Here is a 26,262-nt window from a genome sequence, read left to right as displayed (position 1 = left end):
TAGGCAGTTGTACAATTTTTGCTTCAATTGCAAACATAATTCAGCAAACACAGAGGAGAAGAGAAATCTATTGTATTCACCCATATTTTTGCTTAGCCTCTTCTTTCTTCTTTCCTGGTGTTCCACAGTTTCTTCTTTTATCATTTCCTTTCTTTTTAGAGAATGTTCTTTAGTGATTCTTTTAGGGTTGGTCTACTGGCTTTCAATTCTCTTAGTTTGGTAAGAGTGAAACTTCTTGAAAAAAAGCTTTTTTTAAAAAAAACAAACAACTTTCAGTGGTTTCCCATTGAGCTTACAGTGACCCCCAAACTCCCAAGCAGGACTGGAACTCCCCGCAGGATCTAACTTCCACGCCCCTCTCTGATTCACATGATGAGATTATCCCATGAATTTATTTATCTGTCATTGATTGTTGGTCTCCCATCGTTAGAATGTCAGCTCCTCAGTCTCCAATCTTACAATGATGCCCAGGACCTGGAGGCACCCAACTGATGTTGTGGAGTGATTGAAAGAATGGTATCAGTGCTAGGTCTTGCAAAGGGAAAGAGAAAAGCATAGAAGAGACTGGATCAAGTCGCACCCTTGATCCCACTCTCCTACCTACCCCCCCCACTCACACCTGGCCCCTTTTTTTGGTGTGCTGCCCTCCCTTGGTTTCCCTAATGCTGTACTCTTCCCGTCCCCCCTACCTCTCTGACTAGTCATCAGCTTGGCTCCTCTCCCTGCGTCTACTTGCCCCACTAGCACAGTCCTCAAGTTCCATCCTTAGCCCTCTTCTTTGCTAGCTTGGTACTCTCTCCCCAGTAGTTTTCAGTTATTCATCTATTCCCCAGCCTCCAGGTGGAAGTGTGAGTGCGCGTGTGTGTGTAATCTCCAACCATAACCTCCCTTAATCCAGACTCATGTTTCCGATTTCCCATTGGACTGTCCTATAGATCCCCTCAAACTCAACCCATCTGAAACTTACTGTATTACCCTCCATCGCATACTGCGCTTCCTCCTGTCTTTCCTAGCTTGATTTTTGGCAACATCTATTTCTCTCTCACCTCCATCACTATCTTGCCTATGCCTCATTTTCTCAATATCATTAGTATCCTTGCAGTACCACTCACCTCATCCTGCCCATCATCACTTCTTGATATTCCATCGTTATAGCGTCTGACGCAGACTTCCTTCTCCTATTCTCTTGCCTCTCCTACTTGCTGCTTCCAGTGTTACTTTCCTAAAAATAATTGGTTGGATTACTACTATTCCCTCTTCAGAAACTGTGACATTTCCCCATTGTCTATGGAATAAAGACCAAACTTCGTAGTGCGATGTTCAATGTCTTCCATACTCTGCTCCCAAACTCTCTCTCCAAATACGTCTCCTGCAGGAGCACTCCAGGGCTCTACACACCGTGGCTCAGCTGCGCTGGTCTCCTTACATTCTCCTAATTGGTAACGTGCTCATGGCTTCTGTGCCTTTGCATTGACTGCCCCTCTATTTTCTACTTGGAATATCTCTTCATCCTTCGTGGTGCGATCAAAATACTTCCTCCTCCATGAAGCCTTTCTGAATCCACCAAGACTGAACTAACTGTTCTTTCTTCTCTATCCCGCAACATACTACTCGTTGCTCTTTACCTCTTAAATCACTCTTCCTGGTATTAGGACTAGTTACTTAAATCTCTGTCTCCATGGATTGTAAGCTCCTTGAGGGTTAAGAGCATGCATTACTCACATTTATAGCCTTCACAGGCTATGGTGAATAAAAAGTCTGTACGGTATTGACATGAACTCTCTGACACTTGCTGTTTGTGCCCATTCGCATGGCGCTCGTTTACTGCCTGCCAGTCTAGCTCGTTATGTATGGATCTCATCTCTCCAGGAGATTAGGAACTTAGCTGTGCTCATCTTCGTATTTCCACATCGCCTATCACAGTGTCTTGCAACTCAAGTGTTACATGAATGACTGGAGGGATAAATAAGTAATGCATTTTGGGGTGCCAGGAGACAAAATTACTAGGCAAGTTTACTATTCAAACCTCACCATTTTTAATATCTCTTTCTGATAATAACCATGTCGTACTCAGAGTACAGTCTCCCACAGAATGTGTTTGCATCTGATGGGTATTTGAGCATGCATACAAGATCCATCCTGATAATCTTTGAATCAAATTTTTGTAAAACTGCAGGTATTACGGAAGGAAGGCTTCCAATAGTTATTACCAATCCCTTTTTTGGGGGGTGGGGAGGCAGAACATTTTTAAAGTAAATTTAGATTTTCATATGTCGGTTTTACATAAAACATAGTATTCCAGAATATCTGATGAGCCAATACACATCTCTGCCTGCTCTTTCTCACATGAGATCCATCTCAAAGCTTATTGGAAAATCAGGATAATCACAGGACGATGACTCGACTTTTCTTCCCTTTTATCTTCCAATAGAGAATTTTGCTAAGCCAACAGAGGAATTAAAAATGTTCACTCTCAGTAATGAGGAGGAAAGTGAAGAATTCTGTAACCTCGCAAGTGGTGTCAGACTGAAAAACTTGTCACCGCCAGCATCATTAAAAGGTAAAGAAAATTTGACCTGGTGTTCATTTTCTGGGACTTAAAATCCCCTTTTGCCGTCTCTAGGATGGCTATCTAAAAAAGGAGAAAGGATAGTAGTAACAGCCTGCGGTTGTTGTCTGTTTTGTGTTGCCCCAGGCAGTGGGAAGTCTCCACGGTGGGCTTAGCTTTTCTCCTTCTAATTAGGAGCCACCTTCCCGCTGTGCATATTCTGGGGTCTGATTTGAACAAAGTTTTGCTTAATTGCATAAAAGAATGAGGTACAGTATATATTGAATTAAACAGAAACCAAATAGAGAAAACCCAATATTGAAACTCTTTCTGCCATCTACTTTTATAAGAAATGGCGAGCAAGGCAATTTATATCATGGCTGTATTATTATTCTTTAAAGAAAATTGGCTTTCAAGCAATGTTCTAGTATGCATTCAGCTCTAATCCATGCCGTCTATAAATAACTTCAAATGTTTCGAAGGATGACCTAGGGACGCCTCAAGGTTCTCAGTCTTCAGAAGAGCATCATTTGTGTTTTGTTCACGATGTCTACTAAAGCAGGAAGGTGGACTAGGGTGGCCTGTGTAGTGTTCTGTGGGCAAGTTGAGAAGTTCAAATATCGTCTCTGATGAGGGGGCTGCATTGGAAGGACATTCTGATCAAGATGTCCAGGAGGCCACGTGAGCTTTGATGCTTGAGCTTAGGTGAAAAGCTGGGTTTGGAGTAGGAACTTCCGGACACTTTGGCATGAGCGTAGAGATGACAATGGACTGTCACAAGAATAAATGAATCTCTGAGGAAGATAGAGAGAAGGCTTATTGGTAAGAGGTTCCAGGAGAAGGCGTAGCCAGTGAAGTAGATAGAGAAGGACCCGCTGGAGAAGTCAACACAGAACATGGATGGCGAGCCCTGCGTTTTCTGACTACTGTGGCCTGCAATAACCTCTCCTCTCCTCCAAACCCTTGCCACACTTTAACGCAAAATCAGAATACCTTGAAATCAATCCTATTTTTGTCTGACCACTGTGCTATTTGTATTTTTAGATCATAGCATCTACATCTTTTGTATTCCCAGCGTGAGTGCTATCTGTGAAGTAGGTACTAAGAAAATCCTTCTTTTGGCTTAGTTTGACTGGGTTTCTGTTACCAAGAACTGTAGAACAGGACAGTTGCCCATCTCCAGAATGTATTTGATAAAGACAGATTACCACTTCACTATCGTGTGGCTTTCCACCTGCAGAAATCTCTCTGGTTCAGCTGGATAGCATGAGCCTTTCCCACCAGATGTTAGTGAGATGTGCGGCCATCATTGGCCAGACCTTCACTACAGAGTTGTTGTTTGAGATTCTCCCTTGTTGGAACATGAAGATGATGATCAAGGCCCTGGCGACTCTAGTGGAATCCAACATCTTTGATTGTTTCCGGAATGGCAAGGAGCTCCGAATGGCTCTGAAACAGAACACGGCCTCGTTTGTGGTGAATTATCGCTCCCTGTCTCTGAAGCCCAGTGAAGGAATGGGTGAGTAAAGCCTGGAAGTGACCCATACTTCCTGTTAGTTAAAGGGACATCTAGATCAAAGAACTGATCTCGGTTAAGTAGCAGGAGTTGATTCGTTGCCCAGCGCCTGGCTGAAAAAACCTTTCTGTTCTCTCTAGCTCACGGAGAGGAGGAAGAGCTTCGTGAGCTGGAAAGCGAGGTGATCGAGTGTCACATCATTCGATTCTGCAAGCCTATTATGCAGAAAACAGCCTATGAGCTGTGGCTGAAGGACCAGAAGAAAGCCATGCACTTGAAATGTGCCCGCTTTTTAGAAGAAAATGCTCACAGGTGTGACCACTGCCGAAGTGGTGACTTCATTCCGTATCACCACTTCACGGTGGACATCCGGCTCAACACTCTGGACCTGGGCACCATTAAGAAGATGGCGAAGTCCCATGGATTTCAAAGTAAGCTTACTCTAGTCCTAATTAGTCCTAACTACTCCTGGGGAATGTGGAGGCTAAGACTTAGAATGAGTGAGTCTGGACCTGGAGGGTTTCAAGCCCCCTGAGGCTTGGGCACAGCAAACGCTGAGACGCCAGCAGTACCGGTCAGTGGGGCAGGGGAGAGCTGGGAATGTGTGTGTAGCCAAGTCTAGCAGAACCAATCTCACTGTGAGACTCTCAGTGAGGAACTGGGGACAAGAACTCTGGCAAAATGGAATGTGATCAGAGCTCAAATTAAAGTGTCCAAAAGGATAACACAAATTCAGCCTGTCAGCGCCCAGGATTCGAACCAGCGAAACCCCTGGCGGCCGAAGCGGAGTGTGTGAACTTAACCATTCGGCCACGGGGCCGGCCCCATGTCAGTCTAGTTTGAAACAAGGTTCCAGCAAAAAAAGAGTATGAGTGAGAGAGAATTGTGCAAGGCTAAGCAAGTCAGGGCTCCAGAAAAGAGGGCTTGGGTTCAAGACCATCTGTGAGGCAAAAGTGAAAAAGGTACAAAGTGATAGGACAAATCAGCCATTCAACCTGGGAAAACACAGTAGAGGATCCAAGGGGTGCCAGGGCCCAGGGACTCAGCTCCTGCAGACATGACAGGTGTGAGACTCGGGCAGCAGCCCCAATTCCTGCCCTCACTTGTGGGTGGCCAGGGAGCACCCAGTGTGCTGCCTGCCCTCACCAAAGGCCTCAGTGATTATGGCTAAATCTGGTCGGGAAAGCAAAGACTACAAGTAGAGGATTTTTATATGTTAAAGGATATTAAAAATTCGGAAGAAATGTATGCAAAGTGCCTAGCACATAGTAGGTACAAAATAAATATTTATTCTCATTCGTTCTCTATTTTACACGCATTTTTATTTGGTCCTCATATCACCCCTCCACGGTGGTGGGCTATTTTCATTTGATACACAAGAAAATTGAGCTTCTGGATGATAAAATAACTTGTCCAATGCCAGAGAATGAGTGGCAGACTTTATGCAACCCCAGATCAATCTAATTCCGAAGGTCATGCTGTGCCCGTTGCACCTGAGCTTCCCAAAATGCAGGGTTGGACTTTTAGGTAATACGGGCCAAGGAGATTGGAAGAAGTTCATAGCTACAGCATCAGGTATGAGTCAGAGAGCAAGGACGGTGACTTGATCAAGAGGAAAGCAGCTTTGCACCCTGGTCCCAGCCTATTGTTGACCCTGTTTACTAACACCTGCCTATCTCCCTTTTCAAAAAAGAGAAATCGAGCTCTAGGTTCAGGCCTTCGAGTCTGGATCATGAGGATTTCCAGCCCCCTGAGGGCTTGGGCGCAATGATGGTGAGGCGTCAGCTGTAATCTTAGACTTAGCAGACGTCAGCAGGGACGATGTCAGGGCAATGTACATGTGGCTGAGTCTAGTGCTTATTATTAGCATTGATTACATTTCCCCTCGTGCATTATGTTTTTCCAAAATTGGAAATGTTTTATTATTATTATTATAGAAGTACTATGTGTGTAACATGATGTTGAACTTGAAATTTGTACCAAGCACCAAGATACAGGGGATGCTGCAATCCAAAGTGAGGTAATAGACGGACATACAGAATTTATGAAAGAAACAGCTGTGGGTCAGTTATCATCCTGGATCCCTCATCCAGAGCCAAGACATAAGAGTGAGGAGGAGTGTGGAGAGAGCCAGGGTTAGTGAAGAGATGTCTTTGGGGGGAACCGATGAGGTTGTGCGTGCCCTCCTCAGCTTGGTTGCTTCCTTTGTCACTTCAACCCTAGTAAGGTGTCTTCCTTGGAATCAGGTAGAGGACACGGAAGACTGGGGCCTCCCTCATACCTAAGAAAGCTAAAGTGGCCTGTGGCTGCACCGGGACCAACGTGCCCTCCCAGAGTTTGGGAAAGGATGTGTGAGAGTCTCCCATGGATCAGATATAGCTCACCTGGGAGAAAAAGCCAGACTGGAGGCATTTAAGTCCTTCCCCAGAGTACCCTTAGGAATGTGAGAAGAGTCCTAGATCCTTGGAATGCATCGAGACTCAAAAAAAAATTACAGTTTTTAAGAGGAACATGAGGATTGAAAGAGAGTGAATCGCTAGAACAAAACAGGGGCTAAGGGAGCAGGCTGCGGAGAGCTGGAAAGGATGCACGCCCAAACCCAGGAAGCTTCAAGGAGGGGTCCCAACACAGGGCCATAGTCCATAGGCAAAGAACCAGTGAGAGTATCAGTAGGAGAGAGCTGACTGACAGAGATATGAGAAAGAGGAGAGAATATTCCACACTGTGTGGGATCAGCGTTATTATGTATATATTATATATGAAAAGGTATATAAATATACATTTGGGGGGCTGAAATCAGCTGGCATCTAGTGGCTAGGTGGATCCGAGCAGTTGGTCTGAAGCAGGCTGGCCAGGGTCATGAAGGAAAACACGTTGAGTTGGCTGGGATCCTGCGGTCTACCTCACCGCAGTCTAGCTCGGGAGTGTATGTGCCCAGGTGTGTCCGAGCGATGTCTGCCCTTTCACCAGCACCTCCACCCGAGTGAGCCCAGGGCTCTACTGTTTCTCTTATCAGGATTTTTCAGCCGTTTAAAAGGGTATCAACTAGACATCTTTAAATACAGACTTTTTAAATTTCCTAAAAGTTTTACCGTGAATACAACAATCTCAAGACCCGCTGTCCCACGCGCCTTCAGCAGTTCTCAGGGGCGACGTTCAGCTTAGCTGTTTTTTCAGCCATCACCTCCATATACCAAATGATGTGTTAATAATGCTTTTTAAAAGATCGAATTCTGACATTATCTATTGTCTTGCTGTGGTAGGTGAGGATTGAACTCCGCTATGCCGCTCCTCAGCACCTTCCCCCAATATTGTTGTATTACTATCGTGAGATAAACCCATCAAGTGTTTGCATTATTGAGACTATGTAAATGCTGCCTATTGCAGAATCGAGGAATATACTGTGAAGAGATTTCTTAACTAAAGTCTATTTTTCCTGGAGTTTCTAGGAGACTTTTCTTTTTTCAGTGTCTTCCTTATAATACCCTGCTTCAATCTTGGCTGGACGCTCTGTCTGTCCGTTACCCCTCTGTCTCCCCAAGTGTGGGGCATGCCTTTGGGTAATGCTGGTGAAGAACGTCATTGGAAGAGGTTCAAGGATGCAGCCTTGGATCAAGTGGTGACGTTGGTCTTCTTCCAGGATCAACAGCTCTTGGAATCCTTCCTGGACTCTCTCCTTCCACTTGCTCTCCCTACTGCATGAGCGACCACTCCTCTGTCTCCTTTGTCTTCTAGACGTGTGTTGAAATCTCATCTAATGTTTCATTAACTCACTCAACAAATACTGAGTTTCTACTGCGTGCCACACCCTGCGCTAGGCCCCTGAGCTGCATCAGTGAACAGAGCAGCAGTCTACTGGGGAGAAGCAGACAATGGAGAAGAAAACATCATAAAGCAGTAAATTCTAGTGTATGTTATAAGTGATAGATCCGAAGGAGGAAAACAAAAAAGGGTATTGGGTAGAACAAGGGGGATTAGGAGTGCAGAGTCCCTAGGGTAGCCTCCAGGAGAGGTAGGATCCGTAGAAAGACAGAGGAAGTGGGGGACTTTGTTGTATGGAGGGCTGGAGAAGAGCATGCTAGGCAGGGAGGTAGCCAGTGCAACGGCCCTGCGACAGGAATTGACTCTCCATTGAATACATTGTGGGTTTATGCTTTTAAAAATTATTTCGTTCTCATTTTATTGGGGTAAAATGTCCTGGACCTGGAGGTATATGAGATAAACAAAAGAGGTCAGTCTGTCACCAGAACCGAAAGTCTTATTTCTCAGTCTTTGAAACTATCAGGTGAGCACGTGATATTTTTGCTTTCCTCCTTTCTTCTGAGAACCCATAAGCATTTTGCATATTTTTTTCCTTTGGATTTTTACAGATCCTCTTTGAAGTAGGAAACTCTTTTTTTTTTTTTTTTTTTTGAGGAAGATTAGCCCTGAGCTAACATCTGCTGCCAATCCTCCTCTTTTTGCTGAGGAAGACTGGCCCTGAGCTAACATCTGTGCTCATCTTCCTCTACTTTATATGTGGGACGCCTGCCACAGCATCTCGTGCCAAGTGGTGCCCTGTCCGCACCCGGGATCCGAACTAGTGAACCCCGGGTCGGCGAAGCAGAACATGCAAACTTAACCACTGTGCCACCAGGCCAGCCCAAGGAAACTCTTAATATTTTGTTTGTAATGAAGAAAATTAAGAACTAAAACTAAAAATAATATGATTCACCCAAGGGGTAAATGATAATAATGACAAAAAGCATGTCTTGTATACCCCAACTTTATTTGCTTTATCTAGCCAATATTGCTCTTCTCTGCATCTCATTCTATCACTATTATAATTTGAAACATAAAAAAATAGGATTTTGAATAATAAAGATCATATATGAGAAACCCACAGCCAACATCACACTCAACAGTGAAAAACTGAAAGCCATTCCTCTGAGAACAGGAACAAGACAAGGGTGCCCACTCTCACCACTCTTATTCAACATATTTGTGGAAGTTTTAGCTAGAGCAAATAGGCAAGAAAAAGAAATAAAAGGCATCCAAATTGGAAAGGAAGAAGTGAAACTGTCACTATCTGTGGATGACGTGATTCTATATATAGAAAACCCTAAAGGATCCATCACAAATCTATTAGAAATAATTGTCGAATACAGTAAAGTTGCGGTATACAAAAACAACATACAAAAATCAGTTGCGTTTCTATACAGTAATAACGAACTAGCCGAAAGAGAAATCAGGAATATAATCCCATTTACATTCGCAACAAAAAGAATAAAATACCTAGGAATAAATTTAACCAATGAGGTGAAAGACTCATACACTGGAAACTGTAGGACATTGAAGAGGAAAGAAACTGACAGAAATTGAAGGAGACGGGGGCTGGCCCCGTGGCCGAGTGGTTAAGTTCGCGCGCTCCGCTGCAGGCGGCCCAGTGTTTCGTTAGTTCGAATCCTGGGCGCGGACATGGCACTGCTCATCAGACCACGCTGAGGCGGCGTCCCACATGCCACAACTAGAAGAACCCACAACGAAGAATACACAACTATGTACCGGGGGGCTTTGGGGAGAAACAGGAAAAAATAAAAAAAATCTTTAAAAAAAAAAAAGAAATTGAAGGAGACGTAAAGAAATGGAAAGATATTCCGTGCTCATGAATTGGAAGAATAAACAGAGTTAAAATGTTCACATTACCTAAGGCAACCTACAGATTCAACGCTATCCCAGTCAGAATCCCAATGACATTCTTCACAGAACTAGAACAAAGAACCCTAAAAATCTATGTGGAACAACAAAAGACCCCAAATAGCTAAAGCAATCCTGAAAAAAACCGAACAAACCTGGAGGCATCACACTCCCTGATTTCAAAATATACTACAAAGCTATAGTAATCAAAATAGCATGGCGCCAGCCAGAAAAACAGACACACAAAAGAATGGACTGCCACGTGCAAAGAATGAAAGTAGACTGTTATCTTACACCATACACAAAAATTAACTCAAAATGGGTTAAAGACTTGGATGTTAAGACCTGAAACCATAAAATTCCTAGAGAAAAACATAAATAGTACACTCATTGACATCAGTCTTAGCAGTATCTTTTCAAATACCCCGTCTGCTCAGGCAAGGGAAACAAAAGAAAAAATAAACAAATGGGACTTCATCAGACTAAAAAGCTTCTGCAGGGCAAAGGAAACCATCAACAAAATGAAAAGATAATCCACCAACTGGGAGAAAATATTTGCAAATCATATATCCCACAAGGAGTTAATTTCCAAAATACATAAAGCACTCATACAACTCAACAACAAAAAAACAAACAACCTCATCAAAAATTGGGCAGAGGATACTAACAGACGTTCTTCCAAAGAAGATATACAGATGACCAACAAGCACAGGAAAAGATGTTCAACATCACTAAACATTAGGGAAATGCAAATCAAAACTACAATGAGAATGGCCATTATTAAAAATCCAGGAGGGGCTGCCCCATGGCCGAGTGGTTAAGTTCTCGAGCTTTGCTTCGGCGGCCCTAGGTTTTGGCAGTTTGCATCCCGGGTGCAGATATGGCACTGTTTATTAGGCCACGCTGAGGCAGTGTCCCACATAGCACAACCAGAGGCGCTCACGACTAGAATATACTATATAATGGGGGGCTTTGGGGAAAAGAAGAAGGAAAAAAAAAAGAACTTTGGCAACAGATGTTAGCTCAGGTGCTAATCTTTAAAAAAAAAAAAAGGCAAGAAATAAGTATTGGAGAGAATGTGGAAAGAAGAGAAACCTCATACACTGCTGGTGCGAACGCAATCTGGTACAGCCACTATGGAAAACAGTTTGGAGATTTCCCAAAAAATTAAAAATAGAAATATCATATGATTCAGTTATTCCACTTCTGGGTATTTATCCAAAGAACATGAAAATACTAATTCAAAAAGACGTACGCAGCCCTATGTTCATTGCAGCATTATTCACAATAGCCAAGACTTGGGAGCAACCCAAGTGCCTACCAGTGGATGAATAGATAAAGAAGATATGGTATACACACAGTGGAATACTACTCAGCCATAAAAAAGACAAAATTGTGCCATTTGCAGCAACATGGATGGACCTTGAGGGTATCATGCTAAGTGAAATAAGCCCAGATGGAGAAAGACAAATGCCATATGATTTCACTCACGTGCAAGATAAACAAACTCATAGATAAGGAGAACAGATTGGTGGTTATCAGAGGGGAAGGGAGTGGGGAAAGAACAAAAGGGGTAAAGGGGCACAGACGTATGGTGATGGATAAAAACTAGACTATTGGTGGTGAACACGTTGTCGTTTATACAGAAACTGAAATATAATAATGTACCCTTGAAGTTTATACAATGTCATAAACCAATGTGACCTCAATAAAATAATTCATAAATATATATATAGGATGTTTAAGGAGGAATAGCACTTTATTTTTACTCATTGATTTTTTTCCGACAAATGTGCATTTATTCAGCAAATATTTATTGAGTATCTACTATGTGCCAGGCAGTGATGCAGGTCTACGGGGGATATAGTGGTGGAAATGACAGATGTGTGTCTATTCTCATATATTTGAATTGCAATGAAGGCTGATAGACAATAAACAGATTAATAAAACCATCAAGGGGCCTTGTAGGCCTTGATATGTAGTCTGAATTTTATTCTAAGTGAATTGGAACATATTGGAGAGATGTTGATTAGAATTTGTGTTGGCTGCATACAACAAGGACCCAGCTAGAGTGGCTTAACTTTATTTATTATTAAATGTATTTCTTTGTCGTGTAAAATGCTTGTCTCATCACTTGGACTAATCATCAGAGACCCTTGGTCCAAAATGGCTGCTGGAGTTCTAACCATCATGTTCACGTTTAACACTTAGAAGAGGAGAAAAGAAACCAAACAAATGGAAGGGATGTCCCTCACCTTTTAAGGAATTTTCTACAAGTCCTACCCAATACTTCCTCTTACATCTCATTGACCAGAACTTAGGCATGTGGCTGTATGCAGTCACAAGGAAGGCTGGAAAATATAGCTGCCCTGAGTAAAACTGAGTTCCATTACTAAGGAGAAAAGGGACTATGGAAGTTGAGATAGGAAGCCAGCAATTTCTGCTACAGAGATCTGAATCATGTTTTTACAAACCCATTCTATCTTCTCTAGAGAAAACAGATTGAAGGGCATAGGAATAGAAAGGAGATCAGTTTTTCACACCTGTCCAGATAAAATTTGGCGATGGACTAGGATGGTGCTAAAGTAAAGATGGACAGAAGACGATGGATTCAGATACGTTTTTGGGTAGAGTCAATGGGACTTCCTGATAGACTGAATGAGGATCGGGATGAGGGAAAGAAAAGAATCATAGATATTGCCTGGGTTTTTGCCTTGACAAAATGGCTATATGGCACTGGCGCTTACAGAGACATGGGGAAAGTTATAGTGAAGTTATAGGGAAAACTTAGGTGGATATAGGTTTATGGATGAGAGATTCAAAAGTTCTGTTTGTTAAAAACAAACAGAAAAATTCTGTTTATGTTAATTTTAAAATACCGTTAGGCATCCAAGTGGCAGTTGCCAAGGATGCATTTGGATGCATGAGTCTGTAGTCAAGGGTAGATAATCAGGGCTTAGAGATATAAAATGGAAAGTTATTGGCATATGAATGTAATTTAAAGTCATGGGCAGATGAAATTACCTAGGGAGAAATTTGGATAGGACCAAATGAAGGCTTATCAACATTTGGAATGCTGATAGAGGAGTAGGAGCCAGAAAAGTGAGCAGCCAAGGAGCCAGGGGACCAAGGGAATGGTTGTTACAAAAGAGAGTGGTCAATTGCATTAAACGCTGCCAGAGAGGTGTAATAAGACGTGGACAAAGATGTAACCTTTGGATTTGGTGAATGGTAGCCACTGGTAACCTTGACAAGAGCAGTTTTAGAGGAATAGGAGGATAGAGGCATAATTCAATTTATTCAGCCTCTAGTCGCTAGAGATGCACTAGATGGTAGTCCAGGAGGAGAGGTGGGCAAATTCATCCTTCTACACTGTGACAAGGACTGTGATGTAGGTCTGCACGGGGAGTCGGGCACACGTGAGCTGGGGTACTAATTATAGGGGGCAAGGGCACGGAAGGCTTTCAGAAGAAGGTGGTAACTAAATGCTTAAACTGCACTTTTGGAAATTAAACGATCTCTGCAGCAACGCGTTCACCTTGGAGCCAGGGGACCTAGGTCCCGGTCCCACCTCCGTCACGAACATCCGTGATGTGAGACAAGTCCCTTCCCTTCTCCCTCAACGGAGAAGTGGCTAGATTAGACAACTCGCATTTGTTTTCTCTTTTGCGATCATTATGGAATTTCTAACCTATTGAAATATGGCTGGACTGAAGGTTTTAAATTCAAAATTCTCTGCCCTTTTGTTGACATTTTGGGGTATTACATTTAAATGTTCGTATTTCTCCACTAGAAACTGACGTCTCTTTCTTCAGGATCATTAATTCCTAGTTTCAGTTATTGCAGGGTAAATGAGTTAGGAGGACGTTATCATCTACAACAAACCCCAGCATTTCAGTGGCTTTACACAACAGAACAATAGTTTTTTCCCTGTGTCGACAATGATCCAAGAGTTTTGACAAATAGCCTTGCACAGTCAGCCAGGGACCCAGGCTCCCTCCATTCTGTGGTTCTGTTCTCCCTCAGAGCCTCTTGCTTTCCTGTGGAAGAAAAGGGTGGAGAAGATACCTAACCACCTCAGCTCACAAGTGACATATGTTACTTCTGCTCTGATTCCATTTAAACCAATCACACGGCTTTCCCTAAGGTGCAATGGGAACGGGTACAGAGCTTCTGGCTGGGCAGCAACAACTGTGTCGTGAAAGGGGCACAAGAGACTGGTGGACAACAGCCATCTCTGCCACATGGAAACTTTCAATGACCCACACAACTCATTTGTTTATTTTCTAGCTGAAGAAGAGATCAGCTTTTCCAAAATAGAGATTCCTAAGAAATCCGAGATATTTCCTGAAAGTCTCAGGTACGGGCGTATATCGTTGTTCAGGAGGCAGAGCACAAACAATTGTTGTTAAATTCAGAACACTGTTGGGGTCATCTGTCCGGTCAGGAGTCTGGCCACAGGGAGGGGAATGTCGGGAGGTGTGTGCTGAGTTTGGTGAGTAGTATCTACGTTAGACTTTATCATCTTGCTCTTTTATTTGTTTTTAAAGATATTTTCATCTTTTCATCATTACTATATCTACAAGTTATTACTCCTAATTTTTTCTGCCTTTGGACAGTTCTGAAGAAATAAGAGAAAAGATCTTGAGTTTCCTTGACATCATTATACTAAAAATGAAGACGTCTGAGGAAGACATCATCCCCCTGGAATCTTGCCAGTGTGAGGAAATCCTCGAGATCGTCACCATACCTCTGGCCAACCATTTTCTGGCTTTGGGAGAAAACAACAAAGCTTTATATTACTTCCTAGAAATCGCCTCTGCGCATCTCCTCTTAGGTGATAATTACATGGTAAGCTGTTTCCACCGGATGCCCTCCACCCTTGAGAGCTGACAGACCACAGAGCCAGAAGGGAAGCTGTTGTGTGCTTTTTTCTTTCTTCATGTTCTTGATTCCTGCCAGCATCTCCTTCCTTTGAAAATCAAATTGCTCAGAAGGGAAATGACCTGAGGTTGAGGAAAGTGAGAACAAATTGCCACTAACATTATATATCACTTAAAATATTGCCACCTTTAGAAACTTGCCGTGAATGGCCTACCTATATGTGGGGGGTGCATGTCTCATTTCCACAATGATGCAGACAGGACTCGTGGTATCGTAGCTTCAGTTTCAGCAGAGTCTTCCTCAGTAGCATCCTAGCGGCACCCGCTGTCTTCCCCACTACCTGTGCGCACAAGTACCTGGGGGCTTTGGAAAAGTACACATCTGGCTTCAGGCTTGTGACCTCCCAGGAGGCTCACCCACTTTGGTCTTCATGTAATTAGTGCTGAATTATCACACACACCTTTAGACTACCAAAGTACTAATGCACGTTCCTCTAGGATAGTTGTCACTGAGGCTCCAGGGCAATGTGCCCTTAGAAATGGGGGGATTAGAGACTAGAAGGAAATTTAAGAATTCCTTGTTGAGTGAGTTGGGAAGCGCCGAGCTGGTTTCTTTACTGCTAAGACATATGTAACTCTCCCAGAGGGTAGGGCTGGGGCTGGGGCACACTGTGTTTCTCGAACTTATTTGACCTTAGGTCACTTTTCGTAGAGCAGCTGGCTGGACTAAGCTTCTGTGAGCTCGCTTGAGGAAATGCCTTTGCGGGCCTTTCTCCGTCTGCCGCCATCCGGCTCCAGGCACAGCTTCACACGCCTCAGCGGCCCCGCCTGTGGTCTTCACACCCACACTGGGGGCAGTTCCGTGTTTTACAGTTGCTGTGGATCACAGCAACCTAATCAGCCCTCACACCTTAGGTTTACCTAAAAATTAAACCATTACAAATGCCAGAAAGCCTCTATTCTCTCAAGTATTTATGTTAAGCATGAAAGTCTCCCATGCATATTTTATACACCTATGTGGGGATATGGCCAGTGAGTCCCAGGAAGAGAAGGCCTAGGTGGGCTTGGGGGCCACCTTGCTAACCCTGTGCACACCCCCATTTCCCTCTGCAGGGAGTGGTGGATGCTCAGGAAGACAATGATTGGAAACAGAGCCCTGAGCAAAGTCCCAGAATGTGCCGTTTGCACCTGCCTCTCCCATCAAAGAAAACTTGGTAGGACTGGGGCTGGCGGCCACCTCATGTCTCCCTCCTTCTGCCTCCCACTCACACCCCTTAGGCAGCATAAGACTTGGGGAGACTGCCTCACCTGATTGTACTCTTCGAATCTGACCTTGCCTTGGCGTTTACACGTGCCAAGACTCTCCTGTCTAACGATGTCATGGGAGGTTGAAGATGAAGCAAGGAGAGTTGCTCGGGGCCTTACCTTCTCTTCCACCTCCCAAAGATGGCCCTGGCAAAGACGGAAGTGGGGTGGTTCATAACTCATTCCAGCAGTAGAGACTGGCTTCTCATAACTGCGAGGGTGCTATCAGGGGCAGTGAGTATGTTGGTGGAAATCAAGAGGTTGGGGATGGAATTACTTGAAGGAGGAAACTGCCTGGGGGAAACTTCAGGTAAGGTGACTTACGTGACAACATGAGGAAAGGGGGAGATTTCTAGATTCATCCTCTAGTATAGTGATCCAGGGCGCAAAGTGGACATGGAGGTGGCCTGTGTCTTCAGTGGGAGCCCGACCCATCCTCATCCTGTGTGGTGTTCGGAGGCCCTTTCTAATTAGGAGCTGGGGGTAGAGGCGGAGACGGGACCTGGAGTGGCGCCTGCCGCACTCCCTTCAGTAGAATCTGGGGCGATGGCCCTCTGTGGCCGGGCTCCCTGCTGACTCAACGCTTTCTGCTCCTTGTGCTGGTTGCAGGCATACGTGTACCTGAATGAGGGAGAGAGGCTGCTAAAAACTCTCAATAAGGAAAAGTCTTGGAATCAGACTTTTGAGTCTGCCACCTTTTACAGCCTCAAAGGTCAGGTAAGAAGACATTAAACACATGATGAATCTGTTATCTGCCTTGAGGGCTTCACGTAGAAGAAGAAGAATCAGCCCTAAAATTTCTACACCTGCCTCCCATCCCCTGCCACAGATCCTATCCAAGGCTCCGGAACCACAAGCCTTGGCACTCAAACCTCCTCACCATCACTTGCCAACAACAAGATCTTCCTTGTCCTCTTTTTTTTCCCTTTGGTGAAGAAGATTGGCTCTGAGCTAACATCTGTTGCCAATCTTCCTCTATTTTTTGTGTGTGTGTGGGATGCTGCCACAGCTTGGTTTGATGAGTCGTGTATAGGTCTGCACCTGGGATCCGAACCCGTGAACCCCAGGCCACTGAAGCAGAGCACACAAACTAAACCACTACAACCACTGGGCCAGCCCCCTTCCTTATCCTCTTAGTTGACATCTTTATGAAATGTTTTTCTAACAACCTCCGAAAATGGACATGAATTGGTAAACATTTTCTTAGAGGTAGATGACCCACAAGAAAGATGCTCGATCCTGGTCATGCAACCATCCCCCCATGCACACGTCCAATAAACATTTACCACTCTGCCAGACACAGGGGGATTTTGTTCCTGGGCCAGAAACTTACCATCTTTTGACAAGAATTCCCAATATATGCACTGTTGGAGCATAGCAACTAAGTCCAGAATCCCTGCTTTTCCTCTTTTCCTCTCTACCCCTCCCTTCTCCCTGCAGGTCTGCTTCAACATGGGCCAGATGGTGCTTGCCAAGAAAATGCTGAGGAAGGCCCTGAAGCTCCTCAACCGAATCTTTCCTAACAACGTCATCTCCTTGTTTCTCCAGACCCACGTCGAGAAAAACAGACACTTTCGTTATGTGAATCAGCAGGCCCAAGAGAGCTCGCCTCCAGGGTAAGGGGAGGAGGTAGGAGGAGCTGGGGGTGTCACCTCACTCCGCGGAGGAGAGAGACCTACACATAATCTAACAGACAGCCGGCCCCCAAAACCTGGGCCTCTAGGGCTGCAAGGAGCGCGGTGGCGGTGGCTCACCGGTGGGGAGGGCGCGGGTGGGGGCGGGCTCCCAGGCCAGAGCTGAGGGGCCAGAGAACACTTCACAGGCAGCTTTTGCCAAAGGGAGTTCAGGTTGTTGACACAAAATAACCAATTGCCGTTCTATAAATAAGAGAAATAAGGTGAATTTTAGCGAGGATTATAACCCAGGAAGGCCTTTTCCAGAAAGGAAGGAAATGTTGTGGAGAAGCATGGTTTTCAGTACCGTCTTATATCTTTGTAGAACAAAGGACATACATTAAACACACCCAGAATACATCTTCAAAGTTTCAAATAGGTATTTAGTTGCAAATTAGCAGGTCAACAGGACCCTGATGTCAGGAGAGGGACTAACATGGATGTTACCCATAGGGTGTTACCAATAGAGCATTACCATTAGGGCTAGGAGGGGAAGCGTGCACTCTTATCCTAAGAGAGTGCATTCTCTACTTTGATGGTTAAAGTGGATGTACAACTGATACCGAGCGAGGGCTTGATCTGCTCACTGCAAGACAAAAACCCAGCCATCAAGAGGCCAGGCGGTGGGGAGAAAGAACTTTAGTAAGTGGTGAGCTAGCCGATTGCAAGATGGCAGACTATCACCCTTAAAAAAAACCACCTTAAAGGGGAACTGATTTGGAAATGACTTATGTAAGGCAAACGGGGGTTGGGGAGGGGCCTCAGGAGTGTCAGGTGCTGGATGACCGCAGACTGTCGGGCGCCTCTCCGTAGACAAAAAGTTTCAGATCTGCTGAATGCAACATTCCCAAGGAATCTAAGAAAACGTTAGTTGTTTTCTTCTCAGGGACAGAAGGAACAGTTTTTGGGGTAGGGACTGTAAATTTTCTGCCAACAAGTCCTTCTTTCTCTTGTTACTGATTAGCTTGCCTACGTGCACGTCTCAGTGTTTTCCCAAAGCACACTGTGAAGATAAGATGGGGGGCGCAGTTTAGACATGGGGTCTTTCACGTTAACTCGGTCTCATAACGTATGTTTCATAGGCCAAAAGTCAGGCTTCTTTAGTTCAAGCCAAAGCAGTTTTGAAACCAAATAGTTACCCCATACACCTCAATACGTGAAACTCTCTTGTCAAGGTGACAAAAAAATGTAAGGGAGCCAGTGGCAAGGTGAGCTCCAGTGCCCCTCCCTACCCATCTCGCCCACTGAGCCCTCTGGCTGTTCCAATTGGAACCTGCACCCCTGCTCCCAGAGCCTCAGTCACAAGCCCTCTTCCATTCATTGCTAAGACACTGGGTATTGTCTGTGTCCCGAAGAAGAATAGCAGGCCCTGAAGACGTCTGCCAGAAGACAAAGCAGCCCACCCCTCTATGCATCTCCAAAGGGATGTGTTACATGGGGGTATCACTGGTTAAGATTTGTACATTTCAATGTATGTAAATCTTATCTATAAAAGAACTGTAAGAGGGGCTGGCCCTGTGGCTGAGTGGTTGAGTTCCCGTGCTCTGCTGCAGCGACCCAGGGTTTTGCCAGTTCGGATCCTGGGCATGGACATGGCACCACTCATTAGGCCATGCTGAGGTGGCGTCCCACATGCCACAACTAGAAGAACCCACAACTAAAATATACAACTATGTACTAGGGGAATTTGGGGAGAAAATAAAGCAGAAAAAAAAAGTAAATAAATAAATAAAAATACCCAACTATGTACCAGGGGGCTTTGGGGAGAAAAAGGAAAAACTTAAAAAAAAGAACTATAAGAAATAATAATGGGGTGAGGGGAGAGAAACAATGAGCAGAGAGATAGATGAAATAAGAATGTAGATAGTTGCTGAAGCTGGGTGTTGGGTATACATGGTTCATTATATTTTTCTGTTTTACTGGATATGTATGTTTGAAATTTTCCACAGTAAAAGTTTTAAAATCTGTTCCACTTATCTAACAGTTCACACCAAGGGAGATCCCACCTTGGTGGGCTCTGGATTGTTGACAGATGACATCTTGGGAGAAGCCAGTAGCAATGTTCCTACAGGTTCTGCCTGAGATGCAAATATCTACTCCTATGAGCAGGTTGCTGCAACTTTTGCGACCCCACCAAAAACTGCCTTCCTCAGCTTCCCGAAAGTGTTCCCTTAAATGTGAGGGAGCCTGGAGTGGAAGGGAGCTGGAGCTGACCTCCACTGCAGCTTGCAGGCAGGCTCCTGGGGGTCTATGGAGACGCTGTCTCAGGAGACTCCTAGAGGGAGCGGGTGGGGAGAAATTCAGCAGACAGCTCCCTGAGAGGGAAGAGGGAATTGGAGTCTGGAGTCACACATAAGACTGCCAGGTAGAATACAAGATGCCTAGTTAAATTTGAAGTTGTAGGGGAGGAAGACATTTCCTCTACCCTCTCTGGATTCGTCTGGCCAGAGTTCACATGAGACAGAATAGCAGGAGAAAATTAAACAAAGCTTTATAACATGTATACATGGAAGAGGTCAGGCAAACTGAGCAACTCGCCAAAATGGCTGAAGCCCCCACCTTAAATATCATATTGTTACCAAACCTGAAGTGAGTTCGCTCATCCGTTGCCCAGCAAGCCAATCTCTGACACCGAGTGTGGTGAAAGAAAGTAGGAATTTTATTTTTTGCACAGTGCTGAGCAGGGAGAGAGGGCAGCTAATGGTGAAATCCCAAACTCCCCAAAAAGCTAAAAGGAAGGGCTTTTATTTGGGATTTTAGGTAGGGGAGGGGGAGCATACAGCCTTGCTGTTTGGAGCTTTCCCACCAGCCTGTCTTTGGTCTTGAGACACTTACAGAGAGGAGGAAGCCTGTGACCTTGCTGGTCAGCAGCTTTCCCACCAGCCCGTATCTCTTTGCGGGAGGAGATAGTCCAGGTGCTTGTCCTTGATGGTGTCTGTCTCCATGGAGGATAGTGGATTCTGGAGCCAGGAAGCCAGAGAGTAAGCAGGGAGTGAGTGTTTTGGTTTTAACCTCATATATGCTGGGTTTAATGTGGGGAAACTGATATCAGGGTTGGTATCAATATCCAGAAAGGAGGATGTTGGGGGGGAGTCAGTTACAGGAGGTTACCAGAAACAGGAATAAGGTTATTATGCAGATTTAAGTCCCTGCCTTTGGCATTGATTGAGAGTTTCTAGAGAGAACGTCATCCCCTTTCTTCTTCCTGGTACAGAGAGGGAGGCACCTTTACAGATAGAGATTTCCTTTACAATGTAAATGTCTCCTAACAAAGGGCAAGCAAGTTCCACCCCTCAGAGCCTCCTTCCCTGTCCCAGTTTATCAAAAGCAATCAGCCTCAAATAATCCTCATGCCAAAGAGACATATCTTGGGCTGGCCAAGACCAGTCCCCCACAAAGTTTAGCTATGCAATGAATTTTTCTTTTTTTTCCTGAGGAAGATTCGCCCTGAGCTAAAATCTGTGCCAATCTTCCTCTATTTAGTATGTGGGTTGCCACCACAGCATGGCCACCACCGAGTGTTGTAGGTCTGTGCCTGGGAACCAAACCCAGGCACTGAAGTGGAGCATGCTGAACTTAACCACTCAGCCACTGGGCTGGCCCACAATGAATATTTTTTCTAGAATATGTATGTCACACAAAATATTTAGGACATACGCATTCTAAAGAAAATTGTTGTTTTGCAATTCAAATTTCACTGGGCATCCCACGTTTTCATTCTCTAACTCTGACAACCTGGTTTACGACCCCATTTTGTAAAAGGTAAAGGAAGCTCCTGCATAAGGGGGAAGTCTTGAAGAGGAAAAATCTGCAGAGCTGTTGGCTTAACGTACCTTCCAGCCAAAAGGGTCTGATCTCAAAAATGAGGACAAGAAACAAGATTTAATGTCAGAGTTTCTATGGCCCTCATGATGGCCTTCTCCTGGAAAGGATTCGACCCTGTCCATGTTTCCTTAGAACCTTAAAAAAAAATTCCCCCGACAGAATCAATGTCATCAACGTCTACAGCGAGAGTACCTGGAAGTCTTCTTTAAGTATCTCCAGGATCTCTCTTTCCTCTTTCGTTCTCATTTTTATTTAAAATCTGCTTTGTGATAAATATTTCTAATTATATTTTGTTTTCTTGGTTTTGTTAGTTTACTAATATTGCAGTATCTTGTTTATGTTCCCATTTTTATCACAGATAGAGGGGACTTGGGTGTATATTATCAGCTGAGGCTGGGTGGCTTATGAACTGCAGAAGGTTATTGCTCACAGTTCTGGAGGCCAGAACCTGAGCTCAGAGCGCCAGCGAGGTCTTGCGAGCCCTCTTAGGGTTGCAGACTTCTCATTGTATCCTCACATGGGGAAAGGGGCGGGGGAGCTCTGTGGGATTGCTTTTATGGGAGAGCCAATCCCATTCACGAGGGCTCCACTCTCATGACCTAATCACCTCACGAAGGCCCCACCTGCTAATGCCATCGCTTTTGGGGGTTAGCATGCAGCATATGAATTTTGGGGGGATGCGTTCAGACAATAGCAGAATGTAATTGTTAAAAATGCTCAGTTCCTTCACTGAGCTGAGACGTAGCTCCTGAGAGCAGTATGCACTGAAGGAAATGACACACCGGACTGGCCAGGCTCGGGTCCTGGCACCGCCATATTCTCGCTGTGTGTCTATGAGTTAATTACTTAACCTGTCTGAGGCTCACCTTCCACTTATGTAAAATGGAGTTAATTATTCCTTCCTTTCCCACAGGGTGGTCCTCAGAATCAAACGTGATGAGTGATATAAATGTGCTTTTTAAACAGCTTCATTTAAAAAGCAGTGACCTGACAGGGGGAGGTGATTTACATAAATTATCTCAATCATCACAAAGTAGGTGTTACAGTCCCCAGTTTGCAGTGGAGAAAATGTGCTTCATAAAAATTACTGTGTTTGTTAGTCAACTGAGGAGGCAGGCCTCAACCCAAGATAGTTTTGACCCCCAAGCCTGCGGTGAAGTTTCTGCATCTGTGCTCCCCTCCAGCATGCTGGTGACCTTGACTTCTTTCTATGTCCCGTGTGCATGTGTGTGTGTGTGCCTATGTGTGAACGCGTGTGCGTGTGTGTGTACTTTATCTAACAGGAAGAAGAGACTGGCGCAGCTTTACCGGCAATCCGTCTGCTTCTCCTTGCTGTGGCGGATCTATAGCTTAAATTATTTTTTTTACTACAAGTATTACAGCCAGCTGGCAGCTATGATGCAAGTGAACACCGCCCTGGAAACTCAAGATGATTTCCAGGTAGGCTATTTTTGGTAGCTGCTTTTTAAATTCTGAATCTTGTTTGGAGAGAAAAGCCTAGTGAAAGCCAGTTGGGACTGAGAATCATGAGGGTGTACAACAGGTCCCAAACATTTTAGTTCCAGGGTCACAATAATTATCGAGGACCCCACATAGCTTTCATTTCTATGGTTGTAGCTATTATCATATAAGAAGCAAAAACTGAGATATTTAAAAAATATTTTCAAAAATAAAAGTAATAAACCCATTACATATTAACATACTTAACGTTTTCATTGAAAAAAATCTGATATTTCCCCAAACAAAAAATTTAGTGAGAAGAGAGGCATGTATACCATTTTTGCAGATATCTTAACGTTTGACTTCACAGAAGACAGCTAGATGCTCCCTCTGCTTCCACCTTCACTCCCTTGCAATGTCTCAGAGCTCTCCCCTGGGAAAGTCCCCTGTGTACTCATGGGAGAATGAGGACGAAAAGCAAAAACGTTAAAGGATAGTTCTTAAAAAGATAAAATCGTGACCCACACAAATGAGTCATGGAACTCGTTAATCAGTGAGAGAGCTAGTAAGATGTTAGAAGTGGTTCCAAGGAGAATTCAGTTTATGAATGGATGCAAAACTAGTCAAGTCACGGAGTCGTGATCACTTGTCTCCCACTGAACATTTACATTTCTATGAAAAAGAATCATTTCCAGTTTATCCGTTTTCTGCTGAATACAGAGTTGTCTTCGGGCAAAGACAATGAAAGGCAGAGATAACCTTGCGAGTGAGATAGACAGGACACATACCAAGGTTTTTGTTTTGGCTCATTTCAAGGTCTTTCACTATTTTCCTGACACAAATGATGCTTGATATTATGAAACTAGATTTGACCTCTTCGTGTCCTCCCGGAGCCTGAGACCACATGGGGAGAGCCACTAGTTTAGGTCATAAACTGGGAAGTCTGACTAGATGAGGAAGACTCTAGGAGACAAAACCAAGAAATTATTAGCTAAATCCAACTCCTACAATGAAAGTGATCAGGTCCCTTCATTAAAGCACATCAGGTCTGGGTTTTTGCTGGGGCGGTAACTTCCTCCTGGGCTCATTCATTATCAAGAATTAAGGGAAACGGTTGAGAGCACCGTGCGTGTTGGAAGAGCTTAGCTTCCCAGCCAGGACTCCGTCCCCAGCATCAGTTCCTTTCAGGAGGCCAGGATCCGTAAGTGTTTATAAAGCCCATAATATTGGGCCTCTGCCCATATGCCATCCTCCTCTCCTAGCTCCCTGGGCCACTTTCAGTTCCTCAAATGTGTAAATTCAATCCTGTCTTAGGTCTTTGCACTGGATATTTCCTCTGCCCACCGTGCTCATGCCCTGACCTTTACTGAGCTCTCCACTTAGCAGCTTGACGGTCACCTCCTCCGTGAGACCTTTCTTGACCACCTGACCCATTCTCTCTCTAGCCTATCACCCTATTTTAGTAGGTCTTATTACCATCTCACGTTTTCTTTTTGGCTCCTTCGTTGGTGTGTGGTCTGCGTCCTCCACTAGCCTGTAAACTCCATGAGAGCAGGGACCTCGTCTGTTATCTTGTCCACATCCTGAGCTACTAGAACAGTGTCTGACGCATAGTAGGTGCTCAACAAATATTTATTGACTGAAATGCTTTACTTCTCCTCCACACTTGGGGCTATCTCCCAAAAACGTGCTAGAGCTGGGGGGTAGGGGGGGACAAAACGGAAAAGTCAAAATTAGAAAGTGAATCCAAAGACGCTTGTTAACGAGACGGCTGTGACTGAGGCAGAACAGGAGGGAAAGTGCTCCCCCGGGTGCTCAGAAGCAGATGAGGCACTCAGTGTAGGATGACAGAAAAAACCAGAATGAGCGCCCGGAGAGCAGTTTCCAGCACTCCACCCCTCTGTGGTGTGACCACTGGCAAGCCACAGAACCTCCCAACTCTCTCTTTCCCCATCAAGTTTGGAAGCAGTTCTGTTGGTCCAAATCCAAGAAATCCTGGGCTTTCTCGCAGCTTCGGATTTTTCGTTTGCCCAACAATCCTCTGTCTTCCACCACCATTTCTGGCTGGTCTTCCCTTCCGGCAGCATTATCTGAAACACGTTCTAAGCCAGGAATAGAGGAATTCCTCAAGACTGACTTTGTGGTTTAAGAAATATCCACAGAACTGCCTATAACACAGAACTTGTGGACTGGCTATTTTGTGCAATTTGAGGAATTCCAGGAAAAAAAGTCCCCTTCTCCAAAATGCCGCCCCACCCAACTGCCCTCAGCGCCCAGCGCTTCTCCCAGCAGGGCGCCTCCTCAGAGGCACTGCTTTCTCTTCACTCTTCTCTAAGAGTTTATGTTCTGAAGCAAATTTAATTATCATTTTAAAGAGTTGTTTAAAGAGTAACCAACTTCTCTTAAATCTCTCAATTAAGTTTTAGAATGACTTCTTACATTTTTTTACAAACAAATCAAACCAACGTTCCTTTTTTGTTGAATAACATAAGTAACACATGCTTGCTGTAACAAATTAAAAAGCACAGAAATGCATCAAGTGAAAAGTCGCTCCCCGCCCTCAGCTCTCCCCTCTACCCCCAACAAATAGGCAATGACTGTTGACACTTCGGAGCCAATCCTTCCAGGCTTTTTGCTATGCAATCACATGTCCACATATATAAGATATTGCTTTTATTTCTCACAAAAATTAAGATTCTCATATTTTGTTTAAGGACTCTGTGGGCAAGAGGGGCCATTAAACTTGTCCTGGATGATAGAGGAAATGAGTGGCAGAAACCCAATTTAATTTCTGTATCTAAGCCCATGGTTTGGCCAAATGACCAGCTCCATCCCCAAGCTCAGTAAGCACGCTTACTGGCAGACACTGGGTAACGTCCCTGGCCTTTCAGCTCTGGGCTCCGTCTCAGCCTTGCCCCTCTCTCCTCCACTGCTGCCATTGCAGATCATTAAGGCCTACCTGGACTATTCGCTGCACTACCAGCTGGCCGGCTACCAGGGTGTGTGGTTCAAGTACGAAGTCATGGCCATGGAGCAGGTCTTCAACCTCCCCCTGAAGGGCGAGGGCATTGAAATGGTGACATATGTGGCTGATACACTGGGCTACATCAAGCTCATAATGGGCCACTTGGACTTGGCCTATGACTTAGGTAAGGGCTGGTTGGGCAAGAAGGGATAGGCAGATGCAAGTAATACCCAGAAATGTACTGGAATTGTTTTCCTCCCAGGCTCTCGAGCCCACAAGATGTGGGCACTGCTCCGGAATCCCAACAGACACTATATAGTCCTCTGCTGGCTTAGCAAATGTCTCCTCTTGAAAACCAGGTATTTATCTTAAAGCGTTTTCCAAAATGAGGGGGAGGAAGCCATAGTCACTGCGCGTGCTGGGCTCACGCA

The 26,262-nt window shown here is 44.6% G+C and overlaps 1 protein-coding gene across 9 annotated transcripts in view; it reads left to right on the top strand.

Annotated features, from left to right (window-relative positions):
• Positions 1-26,262, top strand: part of ADCY10 (adenylate cyclase 10) — an 83,017-nt gene that overhangs the window by 49,189 nt on the left and 7,566 nt on the right. For 5 of the 9 annotated variants that reach the window (XM_008521063.2, XM_008521065.2, XM_070591493.1 and 2 more), the window contains 10 exons: positions 2,432-2,560; positions 3,789-4,067; positions 4,205-4,495; positions 14,031-14,100; positions 14,360-14,591; positions 16,538-16,645; positions 17,369-17,544; positions 22,710-22,866; positions 25,811-26,015; positions 26,094-26,190. In XM_008521063.2, coding sequence (XP_008519285.2) covers positions 2,432-2,560; positions 3,789-4,067; positions 4,205-4,495; positions 14,031-14,100; positions 14,360-14,591; positions 16,538-16,645; positions 17,369-17,544; positions 22,710-22,866; positions 25,811-26,015; positions 26,094-26,190 — 1,744 coding nt within the window. The remainder of the gene's footprint in view (positions 1-2,431; positions 2,561-3,788; positions 4,068-4,204; positions 4,496-14,030; positions 14,101-14,359; positions 14,592-16,537; positions 16,646-17,368; positions 17,545-22,709; positions 22,867-25,810; positions 26,016-26,093; positions 26,191-26,262) is intronic. The other 4 variants (XM_070591496.1, XM_070591495.1, XM_070591498.1 and 1 more) reach the window with 2 other exon arrangements.

The sequence above is a fragment of the Equus przewalskii genome, chromosome 23 (assembly GCF_037783145.1).
Source record: "Equus przewalskii isolate Varuska chromosome 23, EquPr2, whole genome shotgun sequence".
Lineage (NCBI taxonomy): Eukaryota > Metazoa > Chordata > Mammalia > Perissodactyla > Equidae > Equus > Equus przewalskii.
This window is presented reverse-complemented; position numbering and strand designations above follow the sequence as displayed.